This window comes from Oncorhynchus masou, chromosome 6 (assembly GCF_036934945.1).
Source record: "Oncorhynchus masou masou isolate Uvic2021 chromosome 6, UVic_Omas_1.1, whole genome shotgun sequence".
Taxonomy (NCBI): Eukaryota; Metazoa; Chordata; class Actinopteri; order Salmoniformes; family Salmonidae; genus Oncorhynchus; species Oncorhynchus masou.
The window spans coordinates 1216858-1233748 of record NC_088217.1 but is presented as its reverse complement, the minus strand read 5'-3'; the positions used below and the strand labels follow the sequence as shown (position 1 = coordinate 1233748).

The window sequence follows — 16891 nt, the reverse complement described above, 5'->3', positions numbered from 1 at the left end:
TAGGCCGGATCACCTTTATTTAACCAGGTAGGCCGGATCACCTTTATTTAACCAGGTAGGCCGGATCACCTTTATTTAACCAGGTAGACCGGATCACCTTTATTTAACCAGGTAGAGACATTTCAAATGTCACATTGTTTATATACAGTGTTGTAATGATGTGCAAATAGTTAAAGTACCAAATGGAAAATAAATAAACATAAATATGGGTTGTATTTACAATGGTGTTTGTTCTTCATTGGTTGCCCTTTTCTTGTGGGAACAGGTCACAAATCTTGCTGCTGTGATGGCACACATAAAAACGGACTCTCTTATTGTGTAACATTGTCCGAATGTTCTGTGCAACTTATGTGAATATCACAAGAATGTTCTTGCAAAACCCCAGACAACTCCCATAAGTTAATGAAATGTTCAGGGTACCTTTAAAGAACTTAGGCCAGCTGTTCTGTCAGCATTCTTATAACATTAAGGGAATGTCCTGTTGCCACATAACTTAAACATTGTATGAACGTCGTCACAACTGGACAGTGTTTTCGGAACCTATAGCTTAAATGTGTTCTAGGAACGTTCTTGCAACATCAGGCGAATGATTTATACAAACATTCTATAATCATCAGCACGACTGGGAATTTTCACAGAACCCATTTTGTTAGCTGGGAAGACATTAAGAATCTATTGATCAAAAAGTTGGTTTGAGATCTAAACTATAGTTCACCACACCATCTCTGGAATGGCACCTAAAGACATGCAATGTCCTAGAATAGCAGACAGGAAGCAGGTAGCAGACAGGTAGACAGGCAGACTTCACAGGTAAAGGTAGATAGACAGGCAATGTGCTAGAATAGCAGACCGGAAGCAGGTAGAAGACAGGAAGCAGGTAGCAGACAGGAAACAGGTATCAGACATGAAGCAGATGGCAGACAGGAATCAGGTAGCAGACAGGAAGCAGATGGCAAACAGGAATCAGGTAGCAGACAGGAAGCAGGTAACAGGTAGCAGACAGTAAGCAGGTAGAAGACAGGAAGCAGGTAGCAGACAGTAAGCAGGTAGCAGACAGTAAGCAGGTAGCAGACAGTAAGCAGGTAGCAGACAGTAAGCAGGTAGCAGGTAGTGGACAAGAAGCAGGTAGCAGACAGGTAGAGGACAGGAAACAGGTAGCAGACAGTAAGCAGGTAGAAGACAGGAAGCAGGTAGCAGACAGTAAGCAGGTAGCAGACAGTAAGCAGGTAGCAGACAGTAAGCAGGTAGCAGACAGTAAGCAGGTAGCAGACAGTAAGCAGGTAGCAGACAGTAAGCAGGTAGCAGGTAGTGGACAAGAAGCAGGTAGCAGACAGGTAGAGGACAGGAAACAGGTAGCAGACAGGAAGCAGGTAGCAGAAAGGAAGCAAGTAGAAGTCAGGAAGCAGAAAGCAGGTAGATGACAGGAAGCAGGTAGCAGGAAGCAGGTAGCAGACAGGTAGACAGGCAGACTTCACAGGTAAAGGTAGATAGAGAGGCAATGTGCTAGAATAGCACAGGTAGAAGATAGCAGACAGGCAGGAGGTAACAGACAAGTAGCAGACAGAAAGCAGGTAGCAGACAGGAAACAGGTAGAAGACAGGTAGACTTCACAGGTAAAGGTAGATAGACAGGCAATGTGCTAGAATAGCACAGATAGAAGATAGGTAACAGACAGGAACCAAGTAGCAATCAAGAAGCAGGAAGCAGGTAGCAGACAGGCAGACTTCACAGGTAAAGGTAGATAAACAGGCAATGTGAATAGAACAGGTAGCAGATAGCAGACAGGAAGCAGACAGGTAGACAGATATAATTCACAGGTAAAGGTAGATAGACAGGCAATGTGCTAGAATTGCACAGGTAGAAGATAGCAGAAAGGAAGCAGGTAGGAGACAGGGAGCAGACAGTTAGACAGGCAGACTTCACAGGTAAAGGGAGATAGACAGGTAATGTGCTAGAATAGCACAGATAGAAGATAGCAGACAGGAAGCAGGTAGCAGACAGGAAGCAGGTAGCAGACAGGAAGTAGGTAGAAGACAGGAAGCAGGTAGAAGACAGGAAGCAGGTAGAAGACAGGAAGCAGGTAGAAGACAGGTAGACAGGCAGACTTCACAGGTAAAGGTAGATAGACAGGCAATGTGCTAGAATTGCACAGATAGAAGATAGCAGAAAGGAAGCAGGTAGCAGATAGGAAGCAGAGAGGAAGCAGGTAGAAGACATGAAGCAGGTAGAAGACAGGAAGCAGACAGGTAGACAGGCAGACTTCACAGGTAAAGGGAGATAGACAGGTAATGTGCTAGAATTGCACAGATAGAAGATAGCAGAAAGGAAGCAGGTAGAAGACAGGAAGCAGGTAGAAGACAGGTAGACAGGCAGACTTCACAGGTAAAGGTAGATAGACAGGCAATGTGCTAGAATTGCACAGATAGAAGATAGCAGAAAGGAAGCAGGTAGCAGATAGGAAGCAGAGAGGAAGCAGGTAGAAGACATGAAGCAGGTAGAAGACAGGAAGCAGACAGGTAGACAGGCAGACTTCACAGGTAAAGGGAGATAGACAGGTAATGTGCTAGAATTGCACAGATAGAAGATAGCAGAAAGGAAGCAGGTAGGAGACAGGGAGCAGACAGTTAGACAGGCAGACTTCACAGGTAAAGGGAGATAGACAGGCAATGTGCTAGATTTGCACAAGTAGAAGATAGCAGACAGGCAGGAGGTAACAGACAGGTAGCAGACAGGACGCAGGTAGCAGACAGGACGCAGGTAGCAGACAGGACGCAGGTAGCAGACAGGAAGCAGGTAGCAGACAGGACGCAGGTAGCAGACAGGACAGGTAAAGGTAGATTACAGACAGGCTTCACAGGTAAAGGTAGATTACAGACAGGCTTCACAGGTAAAGGTAGATAAGACAGAATTCACAGGTAAAGGTAGATAACAGACAGGCTTCACAGGTAAAAGGGAAAAGGGTAAAGTTAAAGGTAGATAACAGACAGGCTTCACAGGTAAAGGTAGATAAGACAGAATTCACAGGTAAAGGTAGATAACAGACAGGCTTCACAGGTAAAGGTAGATTACAGACAGGCTTCACAGGTAAAGGTAGATTACAGACAGGCTTCACAGGTAAAGGTAGATAAGACAGAATTCACAGGTAAAGGTAGATAACAGACAGGCTTCACAGGTAAAAGGGATAAGGGTACAGGTAAAGGTAGCTCACCGGCAGACTTCACAGGTAAAGGTAGAGCGAACAAACATACTTCACAGGTAAAGTTAGATAACCGTCAGACTTCACAGGTAAAGGTAGATAACAGACAGACAGGTAGCAGACAGGAAGCAGATGGCAAACAGGAATCAGGTAGCAGACAGGAAGCAGGTAACAGGTAGTAGACAGGAAGCCGGAAGCAGGTAGCTGACAGTAAGCAGGTAGCAGACAGTAAGCAGGTAGCAGGTAGTGGACAAGAAGCAGGTAGCAGACAGGAAGCAAGTAGAAGTCAGGAAGCAGAAAGCAGGTAGAGGACAGGAAGCAGGTAGCAGACAGGTAGACATGCAGACTTCACAGGTAAAGGTAGATAGACAGGCAATGTGCTAGAATAGCACAGGTAGAAGATAGCAGACAGGCAGGAGGTAACAGACAGGTAGCAGACAGGAAGCAGGTAGAAGACAGGTAGACTTCACAGGTAAAGGTAGATAGACAGGCAATGTGCTAGAATAGCACAGGTAGAAGATAGGTAACAGACAGGAACCAAGTAGCAATCAAGAAGCAGGAAGCAGGTAGCAGACAGGCAGACTTCACAGGTAAAGGTAGATAAACAGGCAATGTGAATAGAACAGGTAGCAGATAGCAGACAGGAAGCAGACAGGTAGACAGATATAATTCACAGGTAAAGGTAGATAGACAGGCAATGTGCTAGAATTGCACAGGTAGAAGATAGCAGAAAGGAAGCAGGTAGGAGACAGGGAGCAGACAGTTAGACAGGCAGACTTCACAGGTAAAGGGAGATAGACAGGTAATGTGCTAGAATAGCACAGATAGAAGATAGCAGACAGGAAGCAGGTAGCAGACAGGAAGCAGGTAGAAGACAGGAAGCAGGTAGAAGACAGGAAGCAGGTAGAAGACAGGTAGACAGGCAGACTTCACAGGTAAAGGTAGATAGACAGGCAATGTGCTAGAATAGCACAGATAGAAGATAGCAGACAGGAAGCAGGTAGCAGACAGGAAGTAGGTAGAAGACAGGAAGCAGGTAGAAGACAGGAAGCAGGTAGAAGACAGGAAGCAGGTAGAAGACAGGTAGACAGGCAGACTTCACAGGTAAAGGTAGATAGACAGGCAATGTGCTAGAATTGCACAGATAGAAGATAGCAGAAAGGAAGCAGGTAGCAGATAGGAAGCAGAGAGGAAGCAGGTAGAAGACATGAAGCAGGTAGAAGACAGGAAGCAGACAGGTAGACAGGCAGACTTCACAGGTAAAGGGAGATAGACAGGTAATGTGCTAGAATTGCACAGATAGAAGATAGCAGAAAGGAAGCAGGTAGAAGACAGGAAGCAGGTAGAAGACAGGTAGACAGGCAGACTTCACAGGTAAAGGTAGATAGACAGGCAATGTGCTAGAATTGCACAGATAGAAGATAGCAGAAAGGAAGCAGGTAGCAGATAGGAAGCAGAGAGGAAGCAGGTAGAAGACATGAAGCAGGTAGAAGACAGGAAGCAGACAGGTAGACAGGCAGACTTCACAGGTAAAGGGAGATAGACAGGTAATGTGCTAGAATTGCACAGATAGAAGATAGCAGAAAGGAAGCAGGTAGGAGACAGGGAGCAGACAGTTAGACAGGCAGACTTCACAGGTAAAGGGAGATAGACAGGCAATGTGCTAGATTTGCACAGGTAGAAGATAGCAGACAGGCAGGAGGTAACAGACAGGTAGCAGACAGGACGCAGGTAGCAGACAGGAAAGGCAGGTAGCAGACAGGACGCAGGTAGCAGACAGGAAGCAGGTAGCAGACAGGACGCAGGTAGCAGACAGGACAGGTAAAGGTAGATTACAGACAGGCTTCACAGGTAAAGGTAGATTACAGACAGGCTTCACAGGTAAAGGTAGATAAGACAGAATTCACAGGTAAAGGTAGATAACAGACAGGCTTCACAGGTAAAAGGGAAAAGGGTAAAGTTAAAGGTAGATAACAGACAGGCTTCACAGGTAAAGGTAGATAAGACAGAATTCACAGGTAAAGGTAGATAACAGACAGGCTTCACAGGTAAAGGTAGATTACAGACAGGCTTCACAGGTAAAGGTAGATTACAGACAGGCTTCACAGGTAAAGGTAGATAAGACAGAATTCACAGGTAAAGGTAGATAACAGACAGGCTTCACAGGTAAAAGGGATAAGGGTACAGGTAAAGGTAGCTCACCGGCAGACTTCACAGGTAAAGGTAGAGCGAACAAACATACTTCACAGGTAAAGTTAGATAACCGTCAGACTTCACAGGTAAAGGTAGATAACAGACAGACAGGTAGCAGACAGGAAGCAGATGGCAAACAGGAATCAGGTAGCAGACAGGAAGCAGGTAACAGGTAGTAGACAGGAAGCCGGAAGCAGGTAGCTGACAGTAAGCAGGTAGCAGACAGTAAGCAGGTAGCAGGTAGTGGACAAGAAGCAGGTAGCAGACAGGAAGCAAGTAGAAGTCAGGAAGCAGAAAGCAGGTAGAGGACAGGAAGCAGGTAGCAGACAGGTAGACATGCAGACTTCACAGGTAAAGGTAGATAGACAGGCAATGTGCTAGAATAGCACAGGTAGAAGATAGCAGACAGGCAGGAGGTAACAGACAGGTAGCAGACAGGAAGCAGGTAGAAGACAGGTAGACTTCACAGGTAAAGGTAGATAGACAGGCAATGTGCTAGAATAGCACAGGTAGAAGATAGGTAACAGACAGGAACCAAGTAGCAATCAAGAAGCAGGAAGCAGGTAGCAGACAGGCAGACTTCACAGGTAAAGGTAGATAGACAGGCAATGTGCTAGAATAGCACAGGTAGCAGATAGCAGACAGGAAGCAGGTAGAAGACATGAAGCAGGTAGCACACAGGAAGCAGGTAGAAGACAGGAAGTAGGAAGCAGGTAGAAGACGGGTAGACAGGCAGACTTCACAGGTAAAGGTAGATAGACAGGCAATGTGCTAGAATAGCACTGGTAGAAGATAGCAGACAGGAAGCAGGTAGCAGACAGGAAGCATGTAGAAGACAGGTAGACAGGCAGACTTCACAGGTAAAGGTAGATAAGGGTACAGGTAAAGGTAAATAACAGAAAGACTTCACAGGTAAAAGGGATAAGGGTACAGGTAAAGGTAAATAACAGAAAGACTTCACAGGTAAAAGGGATAAGGGTACAGGTAAAAGGTAAATAACAGAAAGACTACACAGGTAAAAGGGATAAGGGTACAGGTAAAGGTAGATAACAGAAAGACTTCACAGGTAAAAGGTAAATAACAGAAAGACTTCACAGGTAAAAGGGATAAGGGTACAGGTAAAGGTAGATAACAGACAGGCTTCACAGGCAAAAGGGACAATGGTACAGGTAAAGGTAGATAACAGACAAGCTTCACAGGTAAACGGGACAAGGGTACAGGTAGATAACAGACAGGCTTCACAGGTAAAGGTAGATAACAGACAGGCCTCACAGGTAAAAGGGACAAGGGTACAGGTAAAGGTAGATAACAGACAGGCCTCACAGGTAAAAGGGACAAGGGTACAGGTAAAGGTAGATAACAGACAGGCCTCACAGGTAAAAGGGTCAAGGGTACAGGTAAAGGTAGATAACAGACAGGCTTCACAGGTAAAAGGGACAACGGTACAGGTAAAGGTAGATAACAAACAGGCTTCACAGTTAAAAGGGACAAGGGTACAGGTAAAGGTAGATAACAGACAGGCTTCACAGGTAAACGGGACAAGGGTACAGGTAAAGGTAGATAACAGACAGGCTTCACAGGTAAAAGGGACAAGGGTACAGGTAGATAACAGACAGGCTTCACAGGTAAAGGTAGATAACAGACAGGCTTCACAGGTAAAAGGGACAAGGGTACAGGTAAAGGTAGTTAACAGACAGACTTCACAGGTAAACAGGACAAGGGTACAGGTAAAGGTAGCTAACCGGCAAACTTCACAGGTAAAGGTAGAGCGAACAGACATACTTCACAGGTAAAGTTAGATAACCGGCAGACAGGTAGCAGACAGGAAGCAGGTAGCAGACAGGAAGCAGGTAGCAGACAGGAAGCAGGTAGCAGACAGGAAGCAGGTAGCAGACAGGACGCAGGTAGCAGACAGGATAGGTAAAGGTAGATTACAGACAGGCTTCACAGGTAAAGGTAGATCAGAGCCAAGCTTCACAGGTAAAGGTAGATAACAGACAGGCTTCACGGGTAAAAGGGACAAGGGTACAGGTAGATAACCGGCAGACTTCAAGGGTAAAGGTAGATAACAGACAGACTTCACAGGTAAAAGGGACAAGGGTACAGGAAAAAGGTAGACAACAGACAGACTTCACAGGTAAAGGTAGAGAGAACAGACTGACCTCACAGGTGAAGGTAGATAACAGACTGACCTCACAGGTAAAAGTAGATAGACAGGTAGCAGACAGACTTCACAGGTAAAGGTAGATAACAGACAGACTTCACGGGTAAAAGGGACAAGGGTACAGGTAAAGGTAGCTAACCGGCAGACTTCACAGGTAAAGGTAGATAACAGACAGGCAGGTAGCAGACAAGAAGCAGGTAGCAGACAGGAAGCAGGTAGCAGACAGGACACAGGTAGCAGACAGGACAGGTAAAGGTAGATTACAGACAGGCTTCACAGGTAAAGGTAGATAAGACATAATTCACAGGTAAAGGTAGATAACAGAGAGGCTTCACAGGTAAAGGTAGATAACAGAGAGGCTTCACAGGTAAAAGGGACAAGGGTACAGTTAAAGGTAGATAACAGACAGGCTTCACAGGTAAAAGGGACAAGGGTACAGGTAAAGGTAGCTAACCGGCAAACTTCACAGGTAAAGGTAGATCGACAGGTAGCAGACAGACTTCACAGGTAAAGGTAGATAACAGACAGACTTCACAGGTAAAAGGGACAACGGTACAGGTAAAGGTAGATAACAAACAGGCTTCACAGTTAAAAGGGACAAGGGTACAGGTAAAGGTAGATAACAGACAGGCTTCACAGGTAAACGGGACAAGGGTACAGGTAAAGGTAGATAACAGACAGGCTTCACAGGTAAAAGGGACAAGGGTACAGGTAGATAACAGACAGGCTTCACAGGTAAAGGTAGATAACAGACAGGCTTCACGGGTAAAAGGGACAAGGGTACAGGTAAAGGTAGTTAACAGACAGACTTCACAGGTAAACAGGACAAGGGTACAGGTAAAGGTAGCTAACCGGCAAACTTCACAGGTAAAGGTAGAGCGAACAGACATACTTCACAGGTAAAGTTAGATAACCGGCAGACAGGTAGCAGACAGGAAGCAGGTAGCAGACAGGAAGCAGGTAGCAGACAGGAAGCAGGTAGCAGACAGGAAGCAGGTAGCAGACAGGACGCAGGTAGCAGACAGGATAGGTAAAGGTAGATTACAGACAGGCTTCACAGGTAAAGGTAGATCAGAGCCAAGCTTCACAGGTAAAGGTAGATAACAGACAGGCTTCACGGGTAAAAGGGACAAGGGTACAGGTAGATAACCGGCAGACTTCAAGGGTAAAGGTAGATAACAGACAGACTTCACAGGTAAAAGGGACAAGGGTACAGGAAAAAGGTAGACAACAGACAGACTTCACAGGTAAAGGTAGAGAGAACAGACTGACCTCACAGGTGAAGGTAGATAACAGACTGACCTCACAGGTAAAAGTAGATAGACAGGTAGCAGACAGACTTCACAGGTAAAGGTAGATAACAGACAGACTTCACGGGTAAAAGGGACAAGGGTACAGGTAAAGGTAGCTAACCGGCAGACTTCACAGGTAAAGGTAGATAACAGACAGGCAGGTAGCAGACAAGAAGCAGGTAGCAGACAGGAAGCAGGTAGCAGACAGGACACAGGTAGCAGACAGGACAGGTAAAGGTAGATTACAGACAGGCTTCACAGGTAAAGGTAGATAACAGACAGGCTTCACAGGTAAAGGTAGATAAGACATAATTCACAGGTAAAGGTAGATAACAGAGAGGCTTCACAGGTAAAGGTAGATAACAGAGAGGCTTCACAGGTAAAAGGGACAAGGGTACAGTTAAAGGTAGATAACAGACAGGCTTCACAGGTAAAAGGGACAAGGGTACAGGTAAAGGTAGCTAACCGGCAAACTTCACAGGTAAAGGTAGATCGACAGGTAGCAGACAGACTTCACAGGTAAAGGTAGATAACAGACAGACTTCACAGGTAAAGGTAGATAACCGGCAGACAGGTAGCAGACAAGAAGCAGGTAGCTGACAGGACGCAGGTAGCAGACAGGACGCAGGTAGAAGACAGGACAGGTAAAGGTAGATTACAGACAGGCTTCACAGGTAAAGGTAGATTACAGACAGGCTTCACAGGTAAAGGTAGATAAGACAGAATTCACAGGTAAAGGTAGATAACAGACAGGCTTCACAGGTAAAAGGGACAAGGGTAAAGTTAAAGGTAGATAACAGACAGGCTTCACAGGTAAAAGGGACAAGGGTACAGGTAAAGGTAGATAACAGACAGGCTTCACAGGTAAAAGGGACAAGGGTACAGGTAAAGGTAGATAACAGACAGGCTTCACAGGTAAAAGGGACAAGGGTAAAGTTAAAGGTAGATAACAGACAGGCTTCACAGGTAAAAGGGACAAGGGTACAGGTAAAGGTAGATAACAGACAGGCTTCACAGGTAAAGGTAGATAACAGACAGACTTCACAGGTAAAGGTAGAGAGAACAAACTGACCTCACAGGTAAAGGTAGATAACAGACTGACCTCACAGGTAAAGGTAGAGAGAACAAACTGACCTCACAGGTAAAGGTAGAGAGAACAAACTGACCTCACAGGTAAAGGTAGAGAGAACAAACTGACCTCACAGGTAAAGGTAGAGAGAACAGACTGACCTCACAGGTAAAGGTAGAGAGAACAGACTGACCTCACAGGTAAAGGTAGATAACAGACAGACTTCACGGGTAAAGGTAGAGAGAACAAACTGACCTCACAAGCAACAAGGTGAAAGGAGTGTCCGGCCTCGTACTTCTGGTTGTCATGGACACAGCCGATACGTTCGCAGGTGACACAGCCGTCAGCCGGCTCAGACACCTCGATGCAGTTAGCAGGGACATCAGGACAGGGCATGAAGTGACAGCCAATCCGTCCGCCACCTTCCGGGCACGAACACTCCGTACTCCCGAAGTCCACGAAGTAGGACTGCCCCTCGGGAACATGACCATTCTTAAAGCCGGCATGGACACAGTCGTAGTACTGGTAGCCCTCACAGGTACACCCAGTCTGAACGCAGGTAGTACAGCAAGCCCCAGCTTCCAGCCGCTCCTCAATACAGTTACTCAGATCAGGGCAGTCTACACCTGTACAGTCCTTCTGGCCCAGGCTACCACTCACACTCAGCAGGAGGAGGACAAGGGCACTGTGACGTAATGTCTGTTCAACTCGTGGGGGACCAGCCATGATGACACCAGATGGATTGAAAGCAATGAGACTGAAGATGTTTTTCACAGTGTTTTGAGGTTTAGCTTTGTAGTCCTCCTCAAGGATTCAGACACACTCTCTCTGTTCTCAGGGATCACTACCACTCTACAGAGAAAAAGAGAGGGAGACAGAGGGAGGGGGGGAGGGAGGGGAGGGAGGGAGGGAGGGAGGGAGGGAGGGAGGGGAGGGAGGGAGGGAGGGAGGGAGGGAGATGGGGTGGAGGGGGAAGAGAGGGAGACAGATGGGGTGGAGGGAGGGAGGGAGGGGAAGAGGGGAGACAGAGAGGGAGACAGAGAGGGAGACAGAGAGGGAGGGAGGGGGAAGAGAGGGAGACAGAGAGGGAGGGAGGGAGGGAGATGGGGTGGAGGGGGAAGAGAGGGAGACAGAGAGGGGTGGAGACAGGGAGGGAGACAGGGAGGGAGACAGGGAGGGAGACAGAGGGGGGGTGGAGGGAGGGAGGGAAAGCGAGGGAGACAGGGAGGGAGAGAGGGAGGGATGGAGACAGGGAGGGAGACAGGGAGGGAGGGAGACAGGGAGGGAGGGAGGGGGGGGTTTCGAGAGAGAGATGTGTAATGTTAACTGTTTATTTTTATTGTTTATTTCACATTTGTATATTATCTACCTCATTTGCTTTGGCAATGTTAACACATGTTTCCCATGCCAATAAAGCCCCTTGAATTGAGTGAGAGAAAGAGAGAGAGATACATTTACACACACCAACATCTGGATTCATAGTTGAACTCTCAGGTTCTGGTCTGTCCCATTACTTTCACTACTGCTGGGTGATATTATTATGACTACACCCTTCTTTCCCCCAGGCCTGCTTTCAAATACTATTCAACATCTGTCCAGTTTATTAGGTCACCAGGCCTGGGTTCAAATACTATTCAACATCTGTCCAGTTTACTAGTTTACCAGGCCTGCTTTCAAATACTATTCAACATCTGTCCAGTATATTAGTTTACCAGGCCTGGGTTCAAATACTCTTCAACATCTGTCCAGTTTATTAGTTCACCAGGCTTGCTTTGAAATACTATACAACATATTTCTTTGAGCGTTTCCTCTAGACTGCCTGGTGTGCCAGATGTGGGTGGGGTTTACAGTTTCAGGACTTTTCTATTGGTTCATCAAGCCAGGTAAACTTGATCAAGCACAGCTTGAGAATACTGTTTAAAATGATGTGAAATAGTATTTGAACCCAGGTATGTTTCACCCAGTATGCCAGTAGCATGACATGCATACAGACATACAGGCTCCCTACATCACTGCAGCTCTAGAGTTATCAGGAGGAGGTCTGACCTGACATTCATCTGCAAGGCCCACATCACCATGGCGATTTGGTCAAAGATGCAGTCTATAATGAACAAAAGTTTCTATGCAACATGTAACAAATTCAAAGATTTTACTGAGTTACAGTTCATATAAGGGAGGACTCCCGAGTGTCGCAACGGTCTGAGGCACTGCATCTCAGTGCTAGAGGTGTCACTACAGACCCTGGTTCAATTCCAGGCTGTATCACAGCGGCCTGAGGCACCTCATCTCAGTGCAAGAGATGCCACAACAGACCCTGGTTCAATTCCAGGCTGTATCACAACCGGCCGTGATTGGGAGTCACAGAGGGCGGTGCACAATTGGCCCAGCGTCGTTCAGGTTAGGGTTTGGCCAGGGTCGGCTGTCATTGTAAATAAGAATTCTTTCTTAACTGACTTGCCTAGTTAAATAAAGTTTAAATATAAATAAGGAAATCAGTCAATTGAAATACATTTATTAGGCACTATATATGGATTTCACATGACTGGGAATACAGATATGCATCGGCTGGTCACAGATACCTTTTTTAAAAGGTAGGGGTGTGGATCAGAAAACCAGTCAGTATCTGGTGTGATCACCATTTGCCTCATGCAGCACAACACATCTCCTTCACATAGAGTTGATCAGGCTGTTGATTGTGGCCTGTGGAATATTGTCCCATTACTCTTCAATGGCTGTGAGAAGTTTCTAGATATTGGTGCTAACAGGAACATGATGTGGCACACCGATCCAGAGCATCCCAAACCTGCTCCAAGGGTGACAAGTCTGGTGAGTATAAAGTCCATGGAAAAACTGGGACATGTTCAGCTTCTAGGAATTGTGTACAGATCCTTGGAACATGGGGCTGTCCATTATCATGTTGAAACATGAGGTGATGGCGGTGGATGAATGGCAAGACAATGGGCCTCAGGATCTCGTGACAGTATCTCTGTGCATTCAAATTGCCATCAATAAAATGCAATTGTGTTCCTTATTCGTAATTTATGCCTGCCCATACCATAACCCCACCTCCACCATGAGGCACTCTGTTCACAACGTTGACATCAGCAAGCCGCTCGCTCACACGATGCCATACACGCAGTCTGCCATCTGCCCGATACAGTTGAAACCGGGATTCATCCGTGAAGAGCACACTACTCCAGCGTGCCAGTGGCCATCGAAGGTGAGCATTTGCCAAATGAAGTTGGTTACGATGCCAAACTACATTCAGGTCAAGACACTGATGTGGACAACGAGCATGAGCTTCCCTTAGATGGTTTCTGACAGTTCTTCCAGAAATTATTCCATTGTACAAACCCACAGCTGTCCAGGTGGCTGGTCTCTGATGATGTGAAGGTCCTGCTCTGGCGTTATCACATGTGGTCTGCGGTTTTGAGGCTGGTTGGACGTACTGCGAAATTCTCTAAAACGACGGAGGTGGCTTATGGTAGAGAAATTAGAATTAAATTCTCTGGCAACAGCTCCGGTGGACATTCCTGCAGTCAGCATGCCAATTGCATGTTGTGGTTAGACATTAGCCTTCAGCTCAGGTAGACTATATCGTAGGGTGATTACCAGGTCATTCTCGCTGTGCAAACTGAAGATGCAGCAGATGTTACTGCTGAGCAGTATCAGTAGGACATTAGGCCTTTAGATAGCGAAATTAACTAACGTTAAGTTTTGGTTTTGGGGGGATTGATAGTAATACTATATGCTTTTCTTACCATGGTCCGATAACAGAGAATGCAGCCTTTCTTATCCTCTTGAAACTCCCCATCCCGGATCCGGGATTGTGACTAAGCCTCAGGCTCATTAGCATAACGCAACGTTAACGATTTCTGAAAATCGCAAATAAAATTAAAATAATGCGTTTGCTCTCAAGCTTAGCCTTTTCTTAACAACACTGTCATCTCAGATTTTCAAAATATGCTTTTGAACCATAGAAATTGACTAATTTGTGTAAGAGTATGCAAAGCTAGCATAGCATTTTGTGTAGCATGTAGAACGCAACATTTTCACAAAAGCCAGATAACCAAATAAATAAAATCATTTACCTTTGAAGAGCTTCTGATGTTTTCAATGAGGAGACTCCCAGCCACATACCAAATGCGCAGTGTTTCCTTAAAGCGTCTGTGTGTAGGAGAAATCGTTCCGTTTTCTACATTGCCCTACCGAAACGCTGTGCAGTCACCTACAACGTGAAACTTTTTCCGGATTAACTACATAATATCGAGCGAAACATGGCAAACGTTGTTTGGAATCAATCCTCAAGGTGTTTTTTCACATATCTCTTCATTGACATGCAGTTCGTGGAAGCTTGCTTCTCTCTCTGTGCCCCATGGAAAAATACTGGCAGGTGACTTTTGCGCACCAATTTCGGCGCAGGACACCGGGCGGACACGTGGTAAATGTGGTCTCTTATGGTCAATCTTCCAACGATCTGCCTACAAATACGTCACAATGCTGCAGACACCTTGGGGAAACGACAGAAAGGGCAGACTCATTCCTCTTGCGTTCACAGCCATATAAGGAGATCATGAAAGACAGAGCCTCAAAAATCCTTGTCATTTCCTGGATGCCAAGTCATCTTGGTTTTGCCTGAAGCTCACGTTAAAGGGCACGCACAGAGAAGATATTTGTATTTCTGGACACGTCAGAGTGTTTTCTTTCGAACAGTAGCAATTATATGCATAGTCGAGCATCTTTTTGTGACAAAATATCTTGTTTAAAACGGGAACGTTTTTCTTCCAAAAATGAAATAGCGCCACCATAAGTGTAAGAGGTTATCATGGTCCGACAACAGGGATTCAGTTCCTATTGGGCATCAGGACCTTTCAGTGTGCAGGGATCCTACAGCCAGCACACTCTTCATGGCCTATGAAGAAGCAATGATCCATTTCAGAGAATCTCCCCTCCCAGTAGCACATTAAGGCTGTTGGGTTTACATTACGCTTTTCCAGAGGCGGAAATGTTCCTTCCCTTAAATCTGGCATGATCCCTTAAGACCTGTTTGCATTATGGACTCTCAAATCTAGATGAAAGAATGGAACATCAGTCCACCTTTCCAGAAACAAGTCTCTCACCGTTGCTGCTTGCTATAGACCACCCTCTGCCCCCAGCTGTGCTCTGGACACCATATGTGAATTAATCGCCCCCCATCTATCTTCAGAGCTTGTGCTGTTAGGTGACCTAAACTGGAATATGCTTAAAACCTTAGCCATCCTACAATCTAAGCTTGATGCCCTCAAGATCACACAAATTATCAATAAACCTACCAGGTACAACCCCAAATACGTAAACACGGGCAAACTCATAGATATCATCCGAACCAACCTGCCCTCCAAATACATCTCTGATGTCTTCAACCAGGATCTCAGCGATCACTGCCTTATTGCCTGCATCCGTTATGGGTCCGCGGTCAAACGACCACCAGTGAGCAGGCCTTTCTAATCAACCTGGCCCGGGTATCCTGGAAAGATATTGACCTCATTCCGTCAGTAGAAGATGCCAGGATATTCTTTAAAAGTGCCTTCCTCACCATCTTAAATAAGCATGCCCCATTCAAACAATTTAGAATCAGGAACAGATATAGCCCTTGGTTCTCTCCAGACCTGACTGCACAAAAACACCCTGTGGCATACTGCATTAGCATAGAATAGCCTTCGCGATATTCAACTTTTCAGGGAAGTTAGGAAGCAATATACACAGGCAGTTAGGAAAGCAAAGGCTAGTTTTTCAAACAGAAATTTGCATCTTATAGCACAAACTCCAAAAAGTTCTGGGACACTGTAAAGTCCATGGAGAATAAGAGCACCTCCTCCCAGCTGCCCACTGCACTGAGGGCAGGAAACACTGTCACCACCAATAAATCTGCGATAATTGAGAATTTCAGGAAGCATTTTTCTACGGCTGGCCATGCCTTCCACCTGGCTACCCATACCCCGGTCAACAGCCCTGCACCACCCACAGCAACTTGCCTAAGCCTCCCCCATTACTCCTTCACCCAAATCCAGATAGCTGATGTTCTGAAAGAACTGCAAAATCTGGACCCCTACAAATGAGCCGGGCTAGACAATCTGGGCACGCTCTTTCTAAAAATATCCGTCAATTTTTGCAACCCCTATTACTAGCCTGTTCAACCTCTCTTTCATATCATCTGAGATCCCCAAAAATGTGAAAGCTGCCGCGATCGGCACCTTTTAGAAGTCTTTTTTGGTGCAGTCCCAATTTCCACAGACATTAGAAATCTATGCCGCAGTCATCCCCCTCTTCAAAGGGGGAGACACTCTAAACCCAAACTGCTGCAGACCTAAATCTATCCTACCCTGCCTTTCTAAGGTCTTCAAAAGCCAAGTTAACAAACAGATCACCGACCATTTCGAATCCCACCGTACCTTCTCCGCTATGCAATCTGGCTTCCGAGCTGGTCATGAGTGCACCTCAGCCCCGCTAAAAGGTCCTAAACAATTTCATAACCGCCATCGATAAGAGACAATACTGTGCAGCTATATTCATCGACCTGGCCAAGGCTTTCGACTCTGTCAATCACCACATTCTTATCGGCAGACAAAACAGCCTTGGTTTCTCAAATGACTGCCTCGTCTGGTTCACCAACTACTTCTCAGACAGAGTTCAGTGTGTCAAATCGGAGGGCCTGTTGTCCGGACCTCTGGCAGTCTCTATGATGGTGCCACAGGGTTCAATTCTCGGGCCGACTATTTTCTCTGTATACATAAATGATGTCACTCTTGCTGCTGGTGATTCTCCGATCCCCCACTACGCAGACGACACCATTCTGTATACTTCTGGCCCTTCTTTGGACACTGTGTTAACTAACCTCCAGATGAGCTTCAATGCCATACAACTCTCCTTCCGTGGCCTCCAACTGCTCTTAAATGCAAGTAAAACTAAATGCATGCTCTTCAACCGATCACTGCCCG

At 46.1% G+C, this 16891-nt stretch overlaps 1 protein-coding gene across 1 annotated transcript in view; it reads right to left on the bottom strand.

The window, feature by feature from the left end:
* Positions 1 to 16891, bottom strand: part of fbln2 (fibulin 2) — a 139228-nt gene that overhangs the window by 94287 nt on the left and 28050 nt on the right. Inside the window, exon 2 of the mRNA XM_064967371.1 lies at positions 10170 to 10766. Within this exon, the coding sequence (XP_064823443.1) occupies positions 10170 to 10640 (471 nt within the window). The 5' untranslated portion in view covers positions 10641 to 10766. The remainder of the gene's footprint in view (positions 1 to 10169; positions 10767 to 16891) is intronic.